This window comes from Hevea brasiliensis, chromosome 4, assembly GCF_030052815.1.
Source record: "Hevea brasiliensis isolate MT/VB/25A 57/8 chromosome 4, ASM3005281v1, whole genome shotgun sequence".
Classification (NCBI taxonomy): Eukaryota; Viridiplantae; Streptophyta; class Magnoliopsida; order Malpighiales; family Euphorbiaceae; genus Hevea; species Hevea brasiliensis.
The window spans coordinates 115,477,118-115,499,182 of record NC_079496.1 but is presented as its reverse complement, the minus strand read 5'-3'; the positions used below and the strand labels follow the sequence as shown (position 1 = coordinate 115,499,182).

The window sequence follows — 22,065 nt, the reverse complement described above, 5'->3', positions numbered from 1 at the left end:
CCATTTTCTCTCTCTAAAGCCCACAATCTTCACCATCATTTGTATTCTAGCCTCTCTCGCTCTCTCTCTCTCTCTCAATGTCCAATTTTTTACTTTCTGTTTACTTCTTGCTGTATAGCTAAAATCCATTTGTTTTCGCCTGATAAATAACCAGAATGGTTTGATTAGTGATCCCTAAGCACCTTATCTATTACATCACTCTCACCATGCGTCAAGCTTCCACGGTAACCCAGGAGTCCGGTCCCGTTTTTGATTTTGCAGGCCAATTGGGTCGTTTTGCCTTTAACACAGCTTTTCAGAGCAAAAATTCAAATGGGTACTCTTCGTTTAAGTCAAATTATTTGTTTTTCGATTGTTCAGTTGGGCAAACAAAGCGCAAAGTGGCTGCTTCTTTGAGCTTCGGTAGTCGGGGAACTTCGAGTGTTAAAAGGATTTGGAGTGAGTTCGATAGGGTCATTAGATTTCACTGTCAGAGAATCCCAATTGGGTTTGCTTCCGTTGGCGTTGATTCTGGAGATAGTAACGGTGATAATAGCAGTGGTTTGAGAGATGATGGATGTGGTGTTTTGGTAGAAGGGGGCTTACCTTTGAACGGTGCAGAGGCCGAGAGCCCCAAAAAGGTTCTCATTTTGATGAGTGACACCGGGGGTGGCCATCGAGCCTCTGCAGAGGCTATCAAGGCAGCGTTTAATGAAGAATTTGGTGACGACTATCAGGTTAGTTTTAAATTTTGATGGGATATGGATTCGTTTCAATTGCTGTTTCTTTGTTTGATCAATTGAACTATGGAAAGAAAATGGAAGTGCTTTTCATAACTAGGAACCTGATGAAACGGAAATTTGCATTGAACTAGTGTAATGCAACTTTATATTAACTGGGTTGCTTATATTTGGTCATGTGAATCGTTATGCAAAACAAAATATTTTGAATTGCATTTTTTCTTTTTCCTCATATTTTTGCCTTATGATTTTTCCCCTAGGTTGTTCGCTGTTTATTGTATTCTTGGGGCAAAAGATTTACTTGGTGTTTATATATGTATTCTGCATATTAAGAGTGCGTCTTGCAGGTGTTCATTACTGATTTATGGTCAGAGCATACACCTTGGCCATTTAATCAATTGCCTAGGAGCTATAATTTCCTGGTGAAACATGGGCCATTGTGGAAGATGACATATTATGGGTCTGCGCCTCGTGTGATCCACCAATCGAATTTTGCTGCGACTTCTACTTTTATAGCCCGGTGAGACTTTCTTGCTTTCTTCAGATAAATATCCATTGGTTTGTTTTTCTGGTTTCAATGTGATGTAGTATGTATATGTTGCTTCCATGTTTCAAGCCTCATAATATAGTTTGTGTAGACCTAACATTTCTAGTACCAATGTCATATTTGTTTTGACTTTTTATCTCGTTCTTCATGGGTTGACCATACCTCCATAAGTAATTGGCTTCTATGTTGCCCTATGCCCACCTATTTTTGAAGTGCTCAACTAGTGGTTAGAACATAAATTAGCAAGTTGAAAATTTCAGCCATGAGGATTACTGAATTACCCCAATATGCTTAGTGATACAAGATGAAAGTATCAATTAAAAACAATAAATAGTGAACTCTATGAATCAGTTTCCTTTGTTATTCCTCATCCTAAATTGTATTGTTGGGGATGGTTTTGTGCTAGTATGCTATGCTATTCTCACTTAACCCTTATTTTGTCTATTCTTGTAGTGAGGTGGCAAAAGGACTGATGAAATACCAGCCTGATGTTATTATCAGTGTACATCCACTTATGCAACACGTTCCTCTTCGTATATTGAGGGCAAAGGGTCTTTTGCAGAAGATAGTGTTCACAACAGTAGTCACAGATTTAAGCACTTGTCATCCTACATGGTTGGTTTTGTATATGTACATTATGATTTAATGATATCTTATTCATGGCATAGTTTTGATCTTCTATATTTTGAGGTTTAGGTTTCATAAGCTTGTCACAAGATGCTATTGCCCAACAACAGATGTGGCAAAGAGGGCATTAAAAGCTGGGCTTCAGCCTTCCCAAATTAAGGTTTATGGCCTTCCAGTGCGGCCTTCATTTGTTAAGCCTGTTCGACCAAAGGTTTGTGATCATTTTGGCTGATACTTTGAACTCTGAGATGTTGATACGTCTTTGGTCTCTATTACATATTCTGATGCAACATATAGTTTGTTGAATACCATGTGGTCACTGTGACTGGCTGACTGCATGTGCTGGGAGTTGTTTTTCATACACTTTTAGAAGCAAAATGCCATAGTTCTGAATTAGTAGAGTCTAGAAGCAAGATCTTCAATCTAATAACTGTAACTAGTAGAGTATCAACCAGTAAATTTCAACTCATTTGTTCTTCCTAATTAATGTCAAACTTTGTCTTGATGTGATGTTGACATAGATGTTTATTTACTTACCTTAGGATACCGTTTCTAATATTGTAGCATGAACTAAGGCGAGAACTAGGAATGGATGAAGATCTTCCAGCTGTGCTATTAATGGGAGGAGGGGAGGGGATGGGTCCCATTGAGGCAACTGCACGGGCACTTGGGGATTCTTTATATGATGAGAATCTTGGTGAGCCAATAGGTCAGGTTCTGGTGATATGTGGCCGCAACAAAAAGTTGGCCAACAGATTGCTTTCGATTGATTGGAAGATTCCTGTCCAGGTATTGATCTGTCCTCTTATAGTCCCAACCAGAATCTTCTATCACAAATTGCATATTGAACTTCATATCTTGCTTTTTTTTTTTTTTGCTATCAGCGATTGAATGTCTTATTCTACTTCTTCTGTCTGCCCCTTGCATAATTGACAATTGTTTTGTCTAGGACATTTGATGGTGAACAAATCATCTTGACCTAGAAAAATTTTATTTTCCTCATTGTATGTATAATACAGCCGACCTGAACTAGTTAGAGACCAAGGTTTAGTTGGGCTGAGTTTTATAATATAAAAAGTAAAACATTTAAAATTGTCAATTCCCAATAATTTTGGAAGTACCAGGTGTACATCTCCAGCTTGTTTGGCGCCCTCCTCCCCTCATCTCCCTTTCACTCTTGTTCCTTTTGGGGTAAATTTCCAAAGAATTTCAAGAATCATGCAGTCATTCTTCGTATGAATTCAATAATGGCCCACTTTTGAGTTCCCACATTCATTTGATGTTATAATAATTGGTGATACTATACGTCCATCATCTTACTGCTGTAGATAGGTGATGAGGTTGGTGATAACCTGGGAATAAGATTAAAGCATTGTTTCATAATAGATTAAGCATATACACAGATGCATTTGTAGTCAACCACAAAGAATTATAAAGTACTAAAGAAGTTCCATGATATAGGTGAAGGGGTTTGTCACTAAAATGGAGGAATGTATGGGTGCTTGTGACTGCATTATAACAAAGGTAACTTCTTTCATGACAATATGGTAATTTTTTGGGTACATTATCTGCCATCAACTAAAGGTTTCTCTTCTGCAGGCTGGCCCTGGGACAATTGCAGAAGCAATGATACGAGGTCTCCCTATAATCTTGAATGATTACATTGCTGGCCAAGTAAGTTAACTTGATGTAGCGTGAAGCTGAATAAAACACACACACAATACACTAAGGTATTTGAGAGAAAATTTCAGCTGAATTTTATTAATCAAATCTCAAAAACTGAAAATACATGGAATTAAGGGCTATTTATAGAGATTTGATCTCTTAAACCTAATATAGGAAAATATAAATCCAATTTAGTTACATCCAAAATAGGAATCCTACTAATTAGAATAGGAAAATTAAATAAATCCCAAATAAAATAGGAAAATAAAAGCTAATTCTAAATGAAATAGGAAAGCATCTAAAACTCAATCTACAGCTGTATTTTTACAAAAAAAGGAAGTTAAAACATGTTTACATTTGGAGACGTTTCTGGACTGTTTTGGAGCATGCCCCCCACACCCGCCCCCGCCTCTCTCCCCCCCCCCCCCTCCCCCTAAAAAAAAAAAAAAAAAAAAACCTGCGTCGTAACCCTATTCTAGAATTCCTCAAATGTTTCAATCATCTTAAATTTTTGAAGCTGAAGAAAGAAATTAGGCTTATTAATGAGCAGTATAATAAGCTGTGTGCTCCTTGAAATTAGGAAGTTGTGGATGGAGAAAATTAAGCATATGAAAGTACTAATTTCTCTATTCAGTATTTATCCGATATAGTTTCATTTACTTAAAACTCCGCCTAAGTAGTTTGCGCTTAGTCGGTCCTAAACCCGGACAAAGGAGGAGGGTTGCGGTAGGTGACAACCAGCGTAAAAATTTCGTCACACTCTATGATATGGATTCAAATGATATAAACGTTGGGGCGTCCTCTACTAACGACGTACTACATCGGAGCCCGGGTGTAGGGCGTTCACCGAAAGCAACGCGCCATGTCGGCGCCCGGGTGTGGTGTTAAGTGAGCAAGGGTTCCCACATCATGGACGAGTGTGGGTAAAGAAGTTAGTCCATAGGACAGATAGTAGAATAAATAGTGAAACAGAACACAAGATAGACATAGAAAACAATAGAAGATATCATAGAAGGAGACCAATTAGGAAGGAGCAGGATAGGAGAAGGATCAGGGTTGGTACTTGGAATGTTGGATCACTTACAGGAAAATTAATGGAGCTTGTTGATACCTTAGAAAGGAGAAGGGTGAATACTGCTTGCATTCAGGAGACTAAATGGGTAGGAGAGAAAAGTAAGGAAGTGGGTAATTCAGGGTACAAACTGTGATTTACCGGAAAGGAGAGAAACAAGAACGGAGTGGGCATAATCATAGACAGTACATTGAAAGACGCAGTAATAGCTGTGAAAAGAGTAGGAGATAGAATTATACTAGTAAAGCTAGTACTAGAAGGAGAAACAATAAATATAGTTAGTGCTTATGCCCCACAAATAGGAATAGACAGTGACAGTAAACAAAGGTTTTGGGAAGAGATGGATGATTTAATGCAAAGCATACCGAATGAAGAGAATGTTTACATTGGTGGAGATTTGAATGGGCATGTAGGAAGTGATAAACAAGGTTATGAAAATGTTAATGGAGGTTTTGGTTTTGGCAGTCGAAATGAGGAGGGAAAAAGTATCCTGGATTTTGCTATGGCATACGATCTAATACTAGCAAATACCTATTTTATAAAAAGAGAGTCACATTTAGTGACTTTCAAAAGTGGGCAACATGGAAGCCAAATCGACTTCCTCTTAACTAGGAAGACAAATAGTGCTCTATGCAAGGATTGCAAGGTCATTCCAGGAGAGGCTTTAACAAGTCAATATCGGTTAGTGGTCTTGGATGTCAAGTTTAGGAACAATTCAAGTAAGGTCAGAACAAATAGTGTAGCTCGAACAAAGTGGTGGGAGTTCAAAGAAGTAAAGCAAGTGAAGTTTAAAAATGAGCTTATCGATTCTGAAGTATGGAAGCTGGATATGGAGGCCAATGATATGTGGATACAGATGGCATCAAAGATTAGAGAATTAGGTAGAAAAGTACTTGGAGAGTCTAAAGGACATGGACCACACTCAAAAGAGAGATGATGGTGGAATGAGGAAGTACAAAAGGCAGTGAAGAGAAAAAGGGAATGGTATAAGAAATTACCTAAATGTGATAATAATGAGGCATATGAACAGTACAAGATAGCAAAGAAAGAGGCAAAAAAGGCAGTTAGTCAAGCAAGAGCACAGGCCTTTGAAAAGTTATATGAGAAACTTGAAACTAAAGAAGGGGAGAAAGATATTTATAGATTAGCAAGGAGGAGAGAAAGGAAATGTCAAGATCTCAATCAAGTTAGGTGCATTAAGGATAAAGAAGGAAAAGTGTTGGTGAAAGATGAGGACATTAAGGAAAGATGGAGAAATTATTTTAATGATCTCTTTAATAATAGTCAAAATGGTAATAGCGTGAATATAGATTATAGAACAATAGAAAAGAATGTGAATTATACTAGAAGGATTAGATCTTTAGAAGTAAAGGAAGCACTTAAGAGAATGAAAGTGGGTAAAGCCTGTGGACCCGATGAAATACCAATTGAAGTGTGGAAGTATTTGGGAGATATGGGAGTGGCATGGTTAACTAAATTATTTAATAAGATTCTAAACTCAAACAAAATGCTTGATGAATGGAGGAAGAATATTTTAGTACCTATTTTTAAAAATAAGAGAGACATCTCAAACTATAGGGGAATTAAACTCATGAGCCATACTATGAAGTTGTGGGATAGAGTTGTGGAGCATCGACTACGTCATGATACTTCTATCTCTCTCAATCAATTTGGTTTCATGCCCGGTCGTTCAACTATGGAAGCGATCTTTCTCATTAGAAGCTTGATGGAAAAATATAGAGATGTGAAGAAAGATCTACACGTGGTTTTTATTAATTTGGAGAAGGCTTATGATAGTGTTCCAAGAGAGGTCTTATGGAATGTGTTAGAACAAAAGAGGGTATCTATTAGGTATATACAAGTATTGAAAGATATGTATGAAGGAGCAACTACTATTGTGCGCACAGTGGGAGGGGACACAAGAGATTTTCCGATCTCAATTGGATTACACCAAGGATCAACCATAAGCCCTTGCCTTTTTACATTAGTTTTAGATGAACTGACGAAACATATACAAGAGAGTATTCCTTGGTGCATGATGTTTGTGGATGATATTGTTCTGATAGATGAGATACGAGAAGGAGTTAATAGAAAGCTAGAACTTTGGAGAAGTACTCTAGAGTCAAAGGGTTTTAAGTTAAGTAGAACAAAGACAGAATACATGCATTGCAAGTTCAGTGAAGGCCAAACTGGTGATAGGGAAGGAGTTAGTTTGAATGGAGTGATAGTGCCCCAAAGTAATCACTTTAAATATCTAGGCTCAGTCCTTCAAGTAGATGGGAGATGTGAGGAGGATATTAGTCATAGGATTAAAGCCGGATGGTTAAAGTGGAGACATGCCACGGGAGTTTTATGTGATCGTAAGATTCCTAATAAATTGAAAGGGAAATTTTACCGTACAGCCATACGACCGGCTATGTTATATGGTAGTGAGTGTTGGGCACTGAAAGAGTCGTATTCATCTAAGATAAGAGTTGCAGAGATGAGAATGTTAAGGTGGATGAGTGGCCATACTAGACTAGATAAAGTTTGAAATGAGAGTATTAGAGAAAAGGTAGGAGTGTTGCCAATTTAAGATAAGTTGAGAGAAGGGAGATTGAGGTGGTTTGGTCATGTGAAGCGTAGACGTACGGAGGCTCCAGTCAGACAAGTAGAGCACATTAGGTTAGAGGATAGAAAGAAAAAAAGGGGTAGACCTAAATTGACTTGGAGGAGAGTAGTACAACATGACCTAGAAGCATTATACATTTCTGAGGATTTAACCCAAAATCGTTCAGAGTGGAGAAAGCGAATTCATATAGCCGATCCCAAATTTTTGGGATAAAGGCTTAATTGAGTTGAGTTGAGTTGAGTTTCATTCACTTAAAAGTTTTAAGGTTCTAGGAATGATTGAAAGTTTTTGTGGTTGAGACGACAAGGTTTGATACTGAATCTAGGCTAATGTGAGACCATTATTTTATGCTTGGTTATTCTCCAATTAGTGAGGGCCTTCATTGCATATCTTGTCACCTCTCTCATGTTAAATCTTGCATAAATTTAAGAAATTACTTAACATAATTTGGTTCTTAGTTGCATCCCATAAAAGGAGTTTTGTTTTCTGAAACCATGTGCAAGGAAACTGCATAATGTATTCTCTAACTACATGAATGGATGATGAGAATGATTTTTCTGCACATATTTTCCTATTAAATCAGCATTTCCTTATTCACTACCTCCCCATTCTCTGATAACCATGTACCGTTGATGGAAAATGCAGGAAGTAGGGAACGTGCCTTATGTGGTGGAAAATGGATGTGGGAAATTTTCTAAGTCACCAAAAGAAATTGCAAGCATTGTTGGTCAGTGGTTTGGTCCAAAAGCAGATGAGCTTAAGGCCATGTCACAAAATGCCTTGAAGCTAGCAAGACCAGAAGCTGTGTTCAAGATTGTTCATGATCTTGATGAGCTGGTTAGACAGAGAAATTTAGTGCCCCAGTATTCCTGTACCCCTTAGCGCTCTCTCTCTCTCTCTCAGAGCAATCAATTTTGATAGGAGCTCAATTACCATGTATAGTGCGCTTATTAGGTGATGGGTATTCTATTGTGAAAAAAAGGAAAGCTTTCATTATTAGAACAGAAACAAAAACATTGCTTATGATTCAATCTTATCATTCGTCTTTTGAGCCTATTTATAATTATGCCTCAATGGGCAAAATAAACTTGTTTAACTCTGTGAATTCAATTCTAATTTTCGGTGGATGAAATGAAATTCAATTTTGATCCCTTGAAACGATTGCTGTGCTGTCTAACACACAACATTTGTAAAATATAATTTATTAATAATATTTTATTATGTTCACATTTTAATTGATGATAAAGTAAAATTTATATATTAATTCATGGAATAAAAACTTTTAAGATTAAATTATTAAAAAACAAAATAAAAATTTTCTCTTTACTCTTATTTGGGTGATGATTTATCATAGTTTCACATGGTATAATATTATTATACTCCTTATTTGTTTAGATTATTACACTTTTCTCTCATCCTCACTCTCATCAATACAAACGAAAGATTAAATATAATTATTAAAAAAATATTCACCAGTCGCCGAAGTGTACGCGAGGTGGTTCCGATTGTGACACGTCAACAAGGAATTGATTGCGGTAACGGATCTCAACGGCTGCCACGTCATCCGAGAGCTGGAAAAGGGTATCGCCAAAACTCCACCATTTGTCGCGTTAATATAACCTGCTGCTGACGACAAAAAAACATCTGAGAAGCGCTAGTTAAATGCAAGATTGTTGCTGCTTTTCTTTTCAACCTTCAACAAACAAGAACCATGTACATGTCATGGATCTCCTTTTCTTTCTAGTGCCCTGATCATCTCGAAAGTTGAAGATTTTTTTGGCAAATTCAAGATTACCCAGTTCACATTTGGGGTCATTTTTCATTATACTGAGAATTCTCTGGTTTTGTTGGCATTTTAGGCAATGGGGTGGAAATATAAAGCTGGGTTGGGATTGATTGGCTCAGTTGTGTTTATATGGGTTGCTTCTGCCGAGGTCACTCAGGTATTTGGCTTTAATCGTGTCTTCTCCCTTTTCTATCTTTGATTCTTCATATTGTGTTCGTTTGCCAAGAGGAGGAGAGAAAAAATGAGAGGGCGTTTATTAAAATTATTATTATTATTATTATGTATTCTCATTGATGGGAACCAAAACAATTGAATCTTTGAATGCACATATCCTTGTACTTTTGCTTCTGCAGTCTTTTCAGTTCTCATGTTTCTTTCTTTTGTTAATGACAAATTTCTTTTAACTAGTATATGTTTAGTGATTGTTATATATCTACTAATTATAAAAATCTGGACTTCCGTTTCTTGTTTTCTACAGAATATCTATGAAAAGTACAGACAGCCATTTGCACTCACATATCTTGGAGCGTCTCTTATGGTGGTCTTTCTACCCATAGCGTTTATGAAAGACTGGTTCTGTAGTTTATTCCACACTTACTTGTTAAAGGACATCTACAATGGCAGTTCTATTACTAGCTCTTCTACTGGACTTGATATTCCGCTTACAATCAATGATATGTACCAAGAGCCAGAGACTGAAGCCAGTTGCTGCCTAGTAACTGACAAGGACCCTCTCAGTGAAAGGGAGGAGGGGTGGCCTGTGATCGTGAAAAAAGGGGAAGAAGAACCTTCTTTGCTTCAACGGAATTGCAAACTTAGTTCAGTGGAAGTTGCCAAGTGCAGTTTATGTCTTGCTCCAATCTGGTTTGTAACAGAGGTAATTTGGTTCATCCATCATCCATTCTTTAGGAGACACTGGTCTTGCAAAGGAGCTTGATGGGGTAATCAATGGCATATTGCTCATAGCTACCAGAAAGAAAAGGAGAAGGCATTACCATTTAAAAACTATGCAATTAATCTTCCCAACTAAGTGGAACCCTTCTTTTCTTATTATTTATGGGTTTAAAGATTAAGGTACTTTACTTTTATTATTGACAGTGAATGGGAGTCAGTCAAATTTAAATAAACTCCTTGGCTCAGAAAATCATGGTTTTCTTACTGATAAATCAGTATTGCAACAGATGGGTGAAGTTCTAATTTTGTTAACCGAGAAACATAATTCGCAAATTATTTACAATTTAAGATCATCTGATAGCCTTTCTCATTTCATATGTTTTCTAGTGATTCAACATTAGTTCCATCATAAATCTGCTGACCAGTGATGTAGTTCCATCATAAATGCTGACTAGTTACGTAAGAATGGCTGCTGAATTGGCAAAACTGATTCTCATGGATAATCTTAATAGACCTGATAATTCATTATTTGACCAACTGTACGAGAAGCATATGCTCCTAAATATTCTATTCAGTTGTTTGCCGTGAATCAGTTATGCCTTTTATTTTCTAATACGCATGTTTAATTGGAGAAGTGGCAAACTGATCTGGGTTTGATATCTTGCATGTAGTGTGGATCTTCTTTCTTCTCATAGATACTTTTTTTTTTTTAACTTTGATTTCATAGTTTTCTTTAGGATGGCAGTCATCAAGTTCCTTTTCTAAACATGTTGTATAATTATTTTAGTTACTTTCATAATGCAGTATCTATCAAACTCAGCTTTAGCAAATGCAAGTGTTGCAAGTACGACTGTCTTAACTTCTACTTCTGGCGCTTTTTACTGTTTTCTTTGGAGTTTTGCCTGGCCAGGACTCCATAAATGTTACCAAGTTGGTCGCTATTTTTATCAGCATGGCTGGTGTAGCCATGACCACGGTTGGAAAAACTTCAGCAACAGATGAAATGCTGAGCGTTTCTGAGTAAGTTATTGTGTCAAAAATGTAGCAGCTGCAATTTCCCATTTAAGTCTTCATAGCTTCTCTTTTTCCCTTCCCACCACTCTATATGAGTAATACCTGATTTGTTATTGATACAATGAGGAGATGTTTACTTGCACCTGAAATTTTATTTAGATACATATAAATTATCTGTAATCTACAAACAACATGTGAATGCCAAACCCAGGGTTATGGTAAAAATCTTGGGTTCAATTTCTTGAAATAATGGTGGGGGTGGGGGAATGTGGTCCCTGGACTCAGCTTCATTATGATCTTATATAGGTAATGCATTCTCCCCCATCCTTTCCTTCTTTCTTCCTCTTATTGTTTTTCCTTTTTCATTTTTTAAAACTATGTCCTTATTCATGTTTCCAAGGGCAAGAAGGCATTCAATCATGGGGGACATATTTGGCCTTTTCTCAGCAATATCATCTGGCTTATTTACAGGTTACATAGATGATATATGATTTTGATGGCAACTATGATCAATTTAATTTTATCTGGTTGTTTCTGATATAGCTTTCTTAACCGGCCTATTAAATGCAGTGTTGCTCAAGAGATGTGCTGGATCAGAAGGTGAGAAGGTTGATATGCAAAAGTTCTTGGGCTATATTGGTCTTTTCACCCTTCTTGGGCTTTGGTGGCTTTGTAAGTAGTTAAAAGTTACAAGCTTTTATGCCCATCAATTGCGTCTGAAAAACACATGCATGAGAACTATAATCTGAGAGTTAATATTATGAAGTTTCAACATGTAGCCTATCAATTGAAAGATAAAGAGGAATTTTTAAAATTCCATAAATTTATCATGAAATGTTGGGAAGAGTTCAGTGATTAAGGTTTCTCAAACCTCTAATTTGGCAACTGTAATCTGCTGTCCAGGCTTCTCCAACTCAAAAGTACCAATAATTATTCTCTAATGTTTTTTACACTATATTTAGGTTAGATTTTACTTTGATATGTACCTTAATTGTTGTTTTATGGTTGATCAGGAGCACATGATTTTTCTCTGGTACAGTCAAATCATTAGTGATGGAAGCCATATAGTAGTTTCTAATTGATATGCAGCATCAAAAATCTTCAATTTTTCCTAATCTTATCTTGCTACCCCTTGTTCTCATCCTTTTTTTTTCCCTGTATTTTTATTCCTTTTCTTGTTCTTTTGTGGGCACCTGGGGTTGTGATCTTGCTCTAAATCCCATTTCTTATTTTCATAGTTCCTTCCTGTATTTCTTCTACAGTTGTACATTTCATAGTAATATTGTTCCTTGCAGTGTTTCCACTGAATGCTGTGGGGATTGAACCAGCATTCAGGTTCCCAGATTCAACATATGTTGGCGAAGTTTTGCTGTTAAATGGCTTTATAGGGAGTGTTCTGTCAGATTACTTGTGGTATGTTCCACAGTTGCCAATTATTTTTGCTTGATTGGACACTGTGATGACTCAACATGTTTTGATTTTCATATTGAAAATCTAATATGAGAAACAAAAACAGTGGGCACTTATATTTCTTACTTGGTTAAATGGCAAAATCTTTCTCAATCAAAATTAGAACTGGCAATAAATGGTGCTGAAATTAACTGTTTATTGTCTGGCAAGAAGATTGTTTTTATATTTGCTGCAATGATGCAGGGCACTTTCTGTGATTTGGACGACTCCGCTGGTTGCGACATTGGGCGTTTCCTTGACAATACCCCTTGCAATGGTAGCTGACATGGTTATACATGGCCGTCACTACTCTGCAATCTACGTCTCCGGATGTATTCAGGTTAATATGCTGCTGCTTATTATTGTTGCTATTATTTTGCAATTTCTGTAACAGCATCATTACACGGACACCTTTAACATGATGTAGTTAAATTTTTTTCTGCCTCAAATCCTTGGCTGCATCTTTTTAAGGCCTTAGAACTAACACTAGTTTTGGTGATTCTATCAAGTTACAATTCAATTACTTTTAACCAAACTTGATTAACCCAGTTTATCGGACGCAGGTTTTTGCAGGTTTCATTATAGCCAACATTTCAGACAAATTTTCACTCAAGAGGGAGTTATAGCAGTCATGAACTCTTCCAAGAAGCATAATCCTGTAAATGGGGAGAGTGTACACCAAATCTTGAATGATGAACCTGTTTTAGAATGTTACAATAAATGGTTGTTTGCTTTTTATGAGGTGGCCCTGCTAAGCTAGACTGTTATGTATTCACTTTGCTAATGCAGTTTTTGAATGTCATCTGAATTCCATTCCTTCTGAAAATGCAATAAATTGCAATACCACTGGATAATGGTTCTGTTCCTATTAAGGTTTTCTCATGCCTGCTCTGCCAATTCTAAAGCCTAGAAGGAATGGTATCGATGGAGAAATAACTTGTCCTTTGAATGGAGAAAATTAGTTTTTTTTCTAAAAATTATTCAATTTTTTTTTTAAATTCAATATTTTTTTTGTAAGGAAAATATTTTCTTCTTTTGAGTCTAATGAAAATGAAATTGAAATCTATCTAATGGATTAATGTAATTTAGAATTGAAATCAAATTAAAATTAGTGTGTATCAGCTTAATAGAAATTAATTTTGAATTAGATTAAAATTAGTTGATCTGATTTATTTTTGAAGTAAAACTGATTTTTTTTCAAAAAAAAAGATTAATTATTAGAAAATTTCTGCTAGTCACCCAACTATTGATTTGGTTTTTTCGTAATGTGTGGTGGGGTGGGATTAAAAGAGAAGATAATCTGTGTATTAGGTATTATTTCATAAATAGTATAACTAATTATTAAATAAAATTTTTTAAAATAATTTTATATAATAACATATTATAGAGAATTCTTTTTCTTAGAATAGTTAATTTTTTTTTTAAATTGTAAATATTAAATATTCCTAACAATTTTATTTGAAAAAGAAATTTATAATTTGCAATTTCCTTAAAATTTTTGTTGAAAATTAAGTCATTTAATGGAAGGATATTCCCACAGGAAATAATAAATAGAGTATTGGTGGATTGGATCCAGTTGAGTGTGAAAGAGGGAAGGGACTGAAGAGACCTCTGCTGCATTATCTATTGATCTTCTTCTTCTTCGAATAACGTCTCAAGAGACATGGACAAAGGAAAAGCTGTAATGGGTTCGGGCCGTAGATGGGCTGTCGATTTCACTGACAATTCAACAGCTCCTTCTTCTCGGGAATTCCCCGATCCTCCTGGTTTCTCTCGCGCTTCTCAAGATCAGGTTTTGGCAATTTATTTTGTATTCCCATCCAATTCCCATCTTTTTATCTGCTTGCCTTAGTTCTCAATTTTTTTTTTTTGGGTTATGTGAATGTATTCAGGACGAATCCACTGTAACTAAGCAAAAAAAGGATGCTGAAGCTAATTGGAAAGCTCAGGTTAGCTTTCCTCTTCTTATTTGATCTCGTTTTTGAGTTCTTGAATTGTTTTTGCTTCTAGTTTCTAGATAGATAGATGCAGAGTTGGTTAATTAAAAAAAAGAAATAAACTAGAAATATTATATAGTCCTCCTCCAGACCTACTATTATGGGATGGATTTTTGGTGATTGAAGCAACTTTTATGAACCAGCAACTTTACCATGTCAAGGCTTGAGCTTTGAGGAGTGTCTTATGAATATATGATTCGGTGATTCAAGTATATGGTTGTCTAATATCTAATGTTTATTATAATCTTGAAGCTGGCATAAATGCTTACAATTGTTTACAACCGCCTTATTTTCGATGGTAGAGGATTTTACTGATTTCCAATTAAATCTCAAATTGACGAATTATTAGGCCAAATTTCAATGTGCTTATTATTTCTTATATTTGTATTGTCTTTGTCTTTTCCTCATCCAAATCAGATCATCTTAAAACTTGGGGATAGATTCCTGAAAAATAAAAGTTAATAGTTAATGGGTTTCTGGAGTTAAGCAATTTGTTTAGAATCTGGTTTCATTTTGTAAAATTCTTGTATGGTTATTGATTCCTGAAAGTGATGGCTTAAGCAGCTTGGCTGAGCGAGAGAGGGATAGAGCAAAGTTGGGTGATGAGTGAATTTGTGTGTGTGTGTGTGTGTGTGTGTGTGAGAGAGAGAGAGAGAGAGAGAGAGAGAGAGAGAGAGAGAGAGAGAGAGAGAGAGAGAGAGTTATCAGTCACCATTATTAGTAGGTTTTGCGTTAGAAAACCTTGTATTGAATTCTTATGCTTGAAGCAAATCAAAGAAATTTTTAATTATGCCTGGCCTGGTCAAAGAAGAAAGACATGAAAGAAAGGAGAAATCTTCTTGTTTTATGCATGTTATAGGGGTTCTCCTAGAACTTTATATTGTTCCTTGAACATAAATTGCCTCAGTTTCCATGTTTCTGATATTTCTGTGGAGTTATGAAATAAAATGATTATCACCAGATTGATCATCATTTTATTGTTGGTTAACACGTGTCTTTATAACGTATGAACAGAAAGCTTGGGAAGTGGCACAAGCACCTTTCAAGAATTTGCTGATGATGGGATTCATGATGTGGATGGCTGGAAGTACTGTGCATCTTTTTAGCATTGGTATTACATTTTCAGCTCTTTGGCAGCCCATAAGTGCTCTTCAAGGGGTTGGGAAGGGTAAGTCATATACTCCAATTTATTACTGTATTGTTATAATTAAGGGGTTGGGTTGGTAGAGGATCACCCACACAATCTATTATGAACTCATTTTTACATATGAGTTCATCTTCTGCTGCACCTCTTAAAGATAGTTGATACCAAATTGAACATTTGTTCTCTGTCTAGTTATTTATGGTATGAAGACTACTACTGCATGCATTGGGAAGAAACCATGTCATTCACTCAAAATCCAATCCCCCTCCCACACCCCTTTCTTGTTTTCACCTTTTTCTTCCTGGGGAATTCTATTCTTTTACACTGCACTAGAGCCTTTCAAATCTCCTTCTTTTCTTCTTTTGCAAAAAGTATATCAAGGAGAGATTGTAACAACATACATCAACTGCTGGATTTTTCTGTTATTTTTAAATATATACAGGAATGATCATTAGGATGTTCACGATTCTTCTTCCTTTTATTTATTTGCGTTTTCTTCCTCCTTTTTTTTTGGTCCTGCTGGGCAAATGAAATCTATGCTTCTCTTATAATCTTTTTATCTCCTGAGTTTTTTTGTAAATCAAATTATCTTTGTACCGTTTTTACTGGTAATCTTTGTCCTTTTCCTTTTTGTTTCTCAGGTGATATCTTTCTTTATTTCTTTCTTTTCTCATCACAATCAGCATTAGTGTCTACCTTGCTCTTATAGTGTTCTAGGTTTATAAAGTGTTCCCATGATAATTGACATTTGGATCTACTCTACAGTGCACATAGAGTTCTTTTATCCAAAGCTAAATCGTTATCTTTTGCTTTTCTTTCCAGTTTTTGAGCCATACAAAGACGGTAAAATAGATCTTCTTGGGCCTAAGTTGCTGTTTATTGCTCTTAATTTGGGGGGTTTGGCGCTGGGTGTTTGGAAGGTAAGATTCATTTTCGTTACCTTTCCTAACTAAATCATTCCTTCTAAAATGAATGGCAAAACAGAAAAGGGTTCATCACATTGAGTTCTGTATATTTGACTTTGGCAGCTTAACACATTGGGGCTTCTTCCAACTCATGCATCTGACTGGGTCTCATCTTTGCCTCCTGCTCAGGTTTGTTTTATCTTCCTGAGAAGTTCAACTTGTAAAGAAGCATTTTTTTTTAATAGAAGGGAAATTAACTTAAATGTGATCTGTTACATAACAGCCTGCTAACTAAGTGAAACAGAGGAATAGGGAGAGAAAGAGAGAGAAATAGATGAGAAAACAGATAGATTGGACGAGAAGAGAAAAGAATGTTCAAAGATGAGAGAAAAGTATTCTTGTTTATTGATTCTTGGAATAGCCTATTCTAATACAGATATACTCTATTTATACACTTCTAATTACAGTAACTGTTTTGACTTTTCCTAAAAAGCTATAACATATTTACAACTACTCAACTACCACACACCACCCTCACTATTTTACTCCTTCCACATACAATTACAAACCTTATTCTCCTTACTAGTATTCATTACATTCCCTACTCCTTGAAATCATTCTTGTCCTCAAGAATGAATAGAGGGGGGGGGGGGGGGGGGGTGGTGCTGCAACATTGAAATTATTGATTGTGTGCAATAAACCAGCACCAAAATGTCAATTCGTTTCCTTCGTCATAGTAATTTTTCTTTCTTTGTCTTCTCCTTCTTTCAAATACATCTTGTTTAAGAATTACAGATGCAATGTTCTCCAAAATTAATTTCTTCTTCTTCAGCCTTCTTGATAACTCCCATTTATCCTCTATGGACATTAAGAACTCACAATAGTAAAACTCACAATCATGGTTCTCTTGAATTAGTAAACTCCATCCATTCCTAGTGCTCCCAGAAATTTCAGGTTTTTGGACTCTAGATTGTGTAGCTTCCAACACTTCTTTCATTCTTAACTGAGGCAAAATCATCCTTTGTTTTATTGAGCAAAGGAATTCCACTTCATATTCAGCTCCTATTCTCCCCATTGAATAGTATAGTTGCCTCATATGCACTTTACTGGAGGCTTCAGTAATGTTATTGTATTCTCATCATTTGCACCATTAACATCATTCTCAAAACTCTGTTGAATGGAATCTTCAAGAATTTGAAATTTTTGCTCCTCCTTTTGAATCGACTTCTTAACATCTCCATCCCCATGAATCTTATCATCAAGAAGGACAATTTCCTTCTTAGCAGCACTGTCCTTAGTCTTTCCCAATTCCTTGTCATCACCCCTATAAACTTCAGTTCCATGATTGTTGTCTTCTATGTCTTCATCATTCTCCTCCCCAAAAACCTCATTTATGCTAGACATATGAGGAAGAAAATCCTGCATCAGATGTTGTAATGTTTCCCCTCCTTCTGCAAGACACAATTCCAATGCATCTTCATTAGTAAAGGCTGCAACATTTTCTGTTTTCTTTTCATTTTCCGTAAAATCCCCTGGAATTTGGGATCTCAGCTCTAAATCTTGAAATTGACTTTTGGATTGTGCCTCTTGAAACAATTTTTCCCTCCTTTTTATTTGCTCTTCTAACAACTTATCTAATTTGTTCCATTTTTGATACAGCAACTCCTCTAAGCGTTCTGTTACTCTTCTTTCAAAAATTTCTAGCATTCCCTTAAGATCCTTTTGTTCCCAAGATTGTACTCCCATGGTTTGATGCTTTGATTGTATTTTACTTCCAAGAAAATTTGAGGAAAATAGTAAAAGAAAATCATATCTGAGCAGGGGTAAGGAATCGATACTGGAATTGGAAGAAAATCACAGAGAAAGGAAGAAGAAAAATTGTGAAAAGAAGAATAGAGAAGAAATTACAGAAATAGAAAGAAAATATTTTGTAGAGAAGGAAGAAAGATTGAGAGAAAAGAAAGATTTTTTTTTTTTTTAAATTTCAGATGTTTCTTGAATTTGACAAAACAGGTCTTGATTTTGAAACCCTAACATTGAAGAAATTGAAAATAGGGAAATTAAGAAGAATTTGATGAAGGGAAAAAGAGAATAAGGCAGCTCGCAAGAGAGAAGAACAAGGGAGAGGAAGAAAATTTTCAAGAATTTCAAGAAACAGGTTTCTTGAAATGCTGGAAATAAGAAATTAAAGAAGGGAATAAAAGAAAGAATTAGAAAGTGACAGAAGAAGAAAGAATTTGATTCAAGAATTTCAAGAAAGTAAGAAAAAAGAAGAAGAAATTGAGGTGAGAAAGGGAAGAAATTTCAGGCAGAGAGGAAGAATAAAAGAAAGAATAGAGGGAAAGAAGAGAGAAAGAGAGGAGCAGAGAAAAACCTGGAATTCTGGAAGTTTGCAACACTCCCATGAATCTGCCCAGAGTTGTGACTCCAACAGAAAATATTGAAAACAAATCCAACTCAAATCAAGGCTCTGATACTAAATTGTTACATACCAGCCTGCCAACTAAGTGAAACAGAGAAATAGGGAGAGAAATAGATGAGAAAACAGATAGATTGGATGAGAAAAGAAATAGATTGGATGAGAAGAGAAAAGAATATTCAAAGATGAGAGAAAAGTATTCTTATTTATTGATTCTTGGAATAGCCTATTCTAATACAGATATACTGTATTTTTACACTCCTAACTACTGTAACTGTTTTGACTTCTCCTAAAAAGCTGTAACATCTTTACAACTACTCAACTACCACACACCACCCTCACTATTTTACCCCTTCCACATACAATTACAAACCTTATTCTCCTTACTAGTATTCATTACATGATCCTCTTTTTATCTGTGTTGAATATATTTGCACTGATTTATGTTGCATGGCCATGTTGTGTATCTTGTTGGTTTAAGAGGTTTTAATAGATATAACATTTTCCTGAGGTTTTCAGTACATTGCCAAAAGAGGTCGTTAGTATTGAATTGTATTCTGCAATTTGCTACTTTCCTATGCACAAAGGCTGACCAAGCTTTTTAGATGATTTGAGCTTTATTTCGCGATATTTAATAATTAATTTAAGTTTTCTTTCATGTTTGTGCCTTTCTTTTCATTGTTCTATGTTTTAAGTTTTTCTAGATTATTTATCTTTCTTTCTTGTTGTATTGTAGGAAGTTTGCGTTCATGACTAGGAAATTGATCACCTAGGGACAATGCTATTGAACCTTGTCTAACTGTGAATTATTTCATTGTTTAATTCTCAGGAGGTCGAATATTCGGGCGGTGGCATTCCCCTACATTAATGTGGTTCCTCTTGCCATTGACGATCAAAGGGAAGGGCAAGGCGTAAAAGAAACGCGGAATTCTTGGTTGATGGCCTGTTATGTGCGGGTTGCACCGTGGACAATTTACCTTGCAGATTGTTTATGTAGGATGACATGGTTGACAAGCTTTGATTTGTTCTACTCCATAGGCTTTGATTTATGTAGAATGCCATCCTCCTCTTCTCTCTTCTTTTTCTTATTGAACAACTAATGAACTCCATATTTGTTTCTTACAAAAACCCCTGATCTGAAGTAGTATTTATCAGATGATAAGTTTGTGTTTATCTTGGACATTGAATGACAATATTCTCATACTTTAGTCATATTATATCTGGATTATAAATATTTACAATGAAAAAGAAATTGATTATATTCTTCTGCAAAGAAACAAAGTAGTAGTTTTTACTAAGAATTTGGAAAGAGAATTTTTTTTTTTTTGTTCTGTAAGAATTGAAAGAGGATTATAAAGGAAGAAGCCAATTTACTCGGTTTGTGGATGATATGATGGGTCTATTGTTGAAACTGTAAGAAAAATGTCTCCTCAAATATGTTCTAATTATAAGGACATTTAAATAATTAAATTATTTTTAAATAATATATCAAATAATATATATATATATATATATATATATATATTTTTTTTTTCCTCTCAAGTCCTGATATAGGAGGAAGATTTCAGTAGGTGACGATCAGCGTAAAATTTCGTCTCATTTTATGATATGGATTTAAATGATATAAACGTTGGGCCGTCCTCTACTTACGATGCGCTACATCGGAGCCCGAGTGCGTGTAGTGAGAAATATGCAAGGGTGTAGGTCATTCACCGAAAGCGATGCGCCATACTAGCGCTCGGGTGTGGTGTTAAATGAGTAAGGGTTCCCACATCATGGATAGGTATGGGTAAAGAAGTTAATCCATAGAACAGATAGTAGAATATAATATCAGATAGACATAAAAAACAATAGAAGATATCATAGAAGGAGATCAATTAGGAAGGAACATGATATGAGGAGAATCAGGGTTGGTACTTGAAATATTGAATCACTTGCAGGAAAATTAATGGAGCTTGTGGATACCTTGGAAAAGAAAAGGATGAATATTGCTTGCATTCAGGAGAATAAATAGGTAGGAGAGAAATAAAGACGTGAGTAATTCAGAGTACAAACTGTAGTTTACCAGAAATGAGAGAAATAAGAACGGTGTGGGCATAATCATAGACAGAATGTTGAAAGATGCTGTAATAGCTGTGAAAAGAGTAAGAGATAGAATTATACTAGTAAAGCTAATACTAGAAGGAGAAATAATAAATGTAGTTAGTGCTTATACCCTATAAATAGGATTAGATAGTGATAGTAAACAAAGATTTTGGAAAGATATGGATGATTTAATGCAAAGCATACCGAATGAAAAGAATGTTTTCATCGGTAGATATTTGAATGGACATGTAGGAAATGATAGGCAAGGCTATCAGAATGTTCACAGAGGTTTTGGATTTGACAACTGAAATGAGAAGGGAAAAAACATTCTGGATTTTGCTATGGCATATGACCTAATACTAGCAAATACCTACTTTATAAAAAGAGAGTTACATTTAGTGACTTTCAAAAGTAGACAACATATAAGCCAAATTGACTTCTTCTTAACCAGGAAGACAAATAGAGCTCTATACAAGGATTGTAAGGTCATTCCGGGAGAGGCTTTAACAAGTCAACATCGTTTAGTGGTCTTGGATGTCAAGTTTAGGAACAATTCAAGTAAGGTTAGAAGAAAAAGTGTAGCTCGAACAAAGTGGTGGGAGTTCAAAGGAGTAAAGCAAGTGAAGTTCAAAAATGAGCTTCTCGAGTCCGAAGCATAGAAGCTGGATATGGAGGCCAATGATATGTGGATACAGATGGCATCCAAGATTAGAGAAGTAGTTAGAAAAGTACTTGGAGAGTCTAGAGGACATGGACCACCCTCAAAAGAGAGATGGTGGTAGAATGAGGAAGTACAAAAGGCAGTGAAGAGAAAGAGAGAATGGTATAAGAAATTACCTAAGTGTGATAACAATGAGGCATATGAACAGTACAAGATAGCAAAGAAAGAAGCAAAAAAGACAGTTAGTCAAGCAAGAGCGCAGGCCTTTGAATTTATATGAGAAACTTAGAACTAAAGAAGGGGAGAAAGATATTTATAGATTAGCAAGGAGGAGAGAAAATAAATGTCAATATCTCAATCAAGTTAGGTGCATTAAGGATAAAGAAGGAAAAGTGTTAGTGAAAGATGAGAACATTAAAGAAAGATAGAGAAATTATTTTGATGATCTCTTTAATAATAGTCAAAATGGT

At 35.6% G+C, this 22,065-nt stretch overlaps 2 protein-coding genes and 1 non-coding gene across 3 annotated transcripts; all 3 read left to right on the top strand.

Annotated features, from left to right (window-relative positions):
• The first annotated feature begins 34 nt into the window (after window positions 1–34).
• Window positions 35–8,351, top strand: LOC110671192 (monogalactosyldiacylglycerol synthase, chloroplastic). The gene is made up of 8 exons (XM_021833587.2): window positions 35–716; window positions 1,067–1,239; window positions 1,720–1,881; window positions 1,963–2,104; window positions 2,458–2,682; window positions 3,355–3,417; window positions 3,493–3,567; window positions 7,887–8,351. The coding sequence occupies exons 1-8, from the start codon at window positions 207–209 to the stop codon at window positions 8,121–8,123; spliced, it is 1,587 nt and encodes a 528-aa protein (XP_021689279.2). The 5' UTR covers window positions 35–206; the 3' UTR covers window positions 8,124–8,351.
• A 318-nt stretch (window positions 8,352–8,669) lies between these two features.
• Window positions 8,670–13,250, top strand: LOC110671193 (thiamine-repressible mitochondrial transport protein THI74). Its single transcript, XR_009148386.1, has 8 exons — window positions 8,670–9,184; window positions 9,506–9,904; window positions 10,726–10,941; window positions 11,336–11,406; window positions 11,506–11,607; window positions 12,231–12,348; window positions 12,589–12,724; window positions 12,948–13,250. It is a non-coding gene; the product is annotated as a thiamine-repressible mitochondrial transport protein THI74 (transcript).
• Window positions 13,251–13,703: 453 nt separating this feature from the next.
• LOC110657372 (uncharacterized) lies at window positions 13,704–20,061 on the top strand. The gene is made up of 6 exons (XM_021814541.2): window positions 13,704–14,176; window positions 14,277–14,333; window positions 15,396–15,549; window positions 16,348–16,445; window positions 16,554–16,619; window positions 19,679–20,061. The coding sequence occupies exons 1-6, from the start codon at window positions 14,048–14,050 to the stop codon at window positions 19,715–19,717; spliced, it is 543 nt and encodes a 180-aa protein (XP_021670233.1). The 5' UTR covers window positions 13,704–14,047; the 3' UTR covers window positions 19,718–20,061.
• Window positions 20,062–22,065: the final 2,004 nt, after the last annotated feature.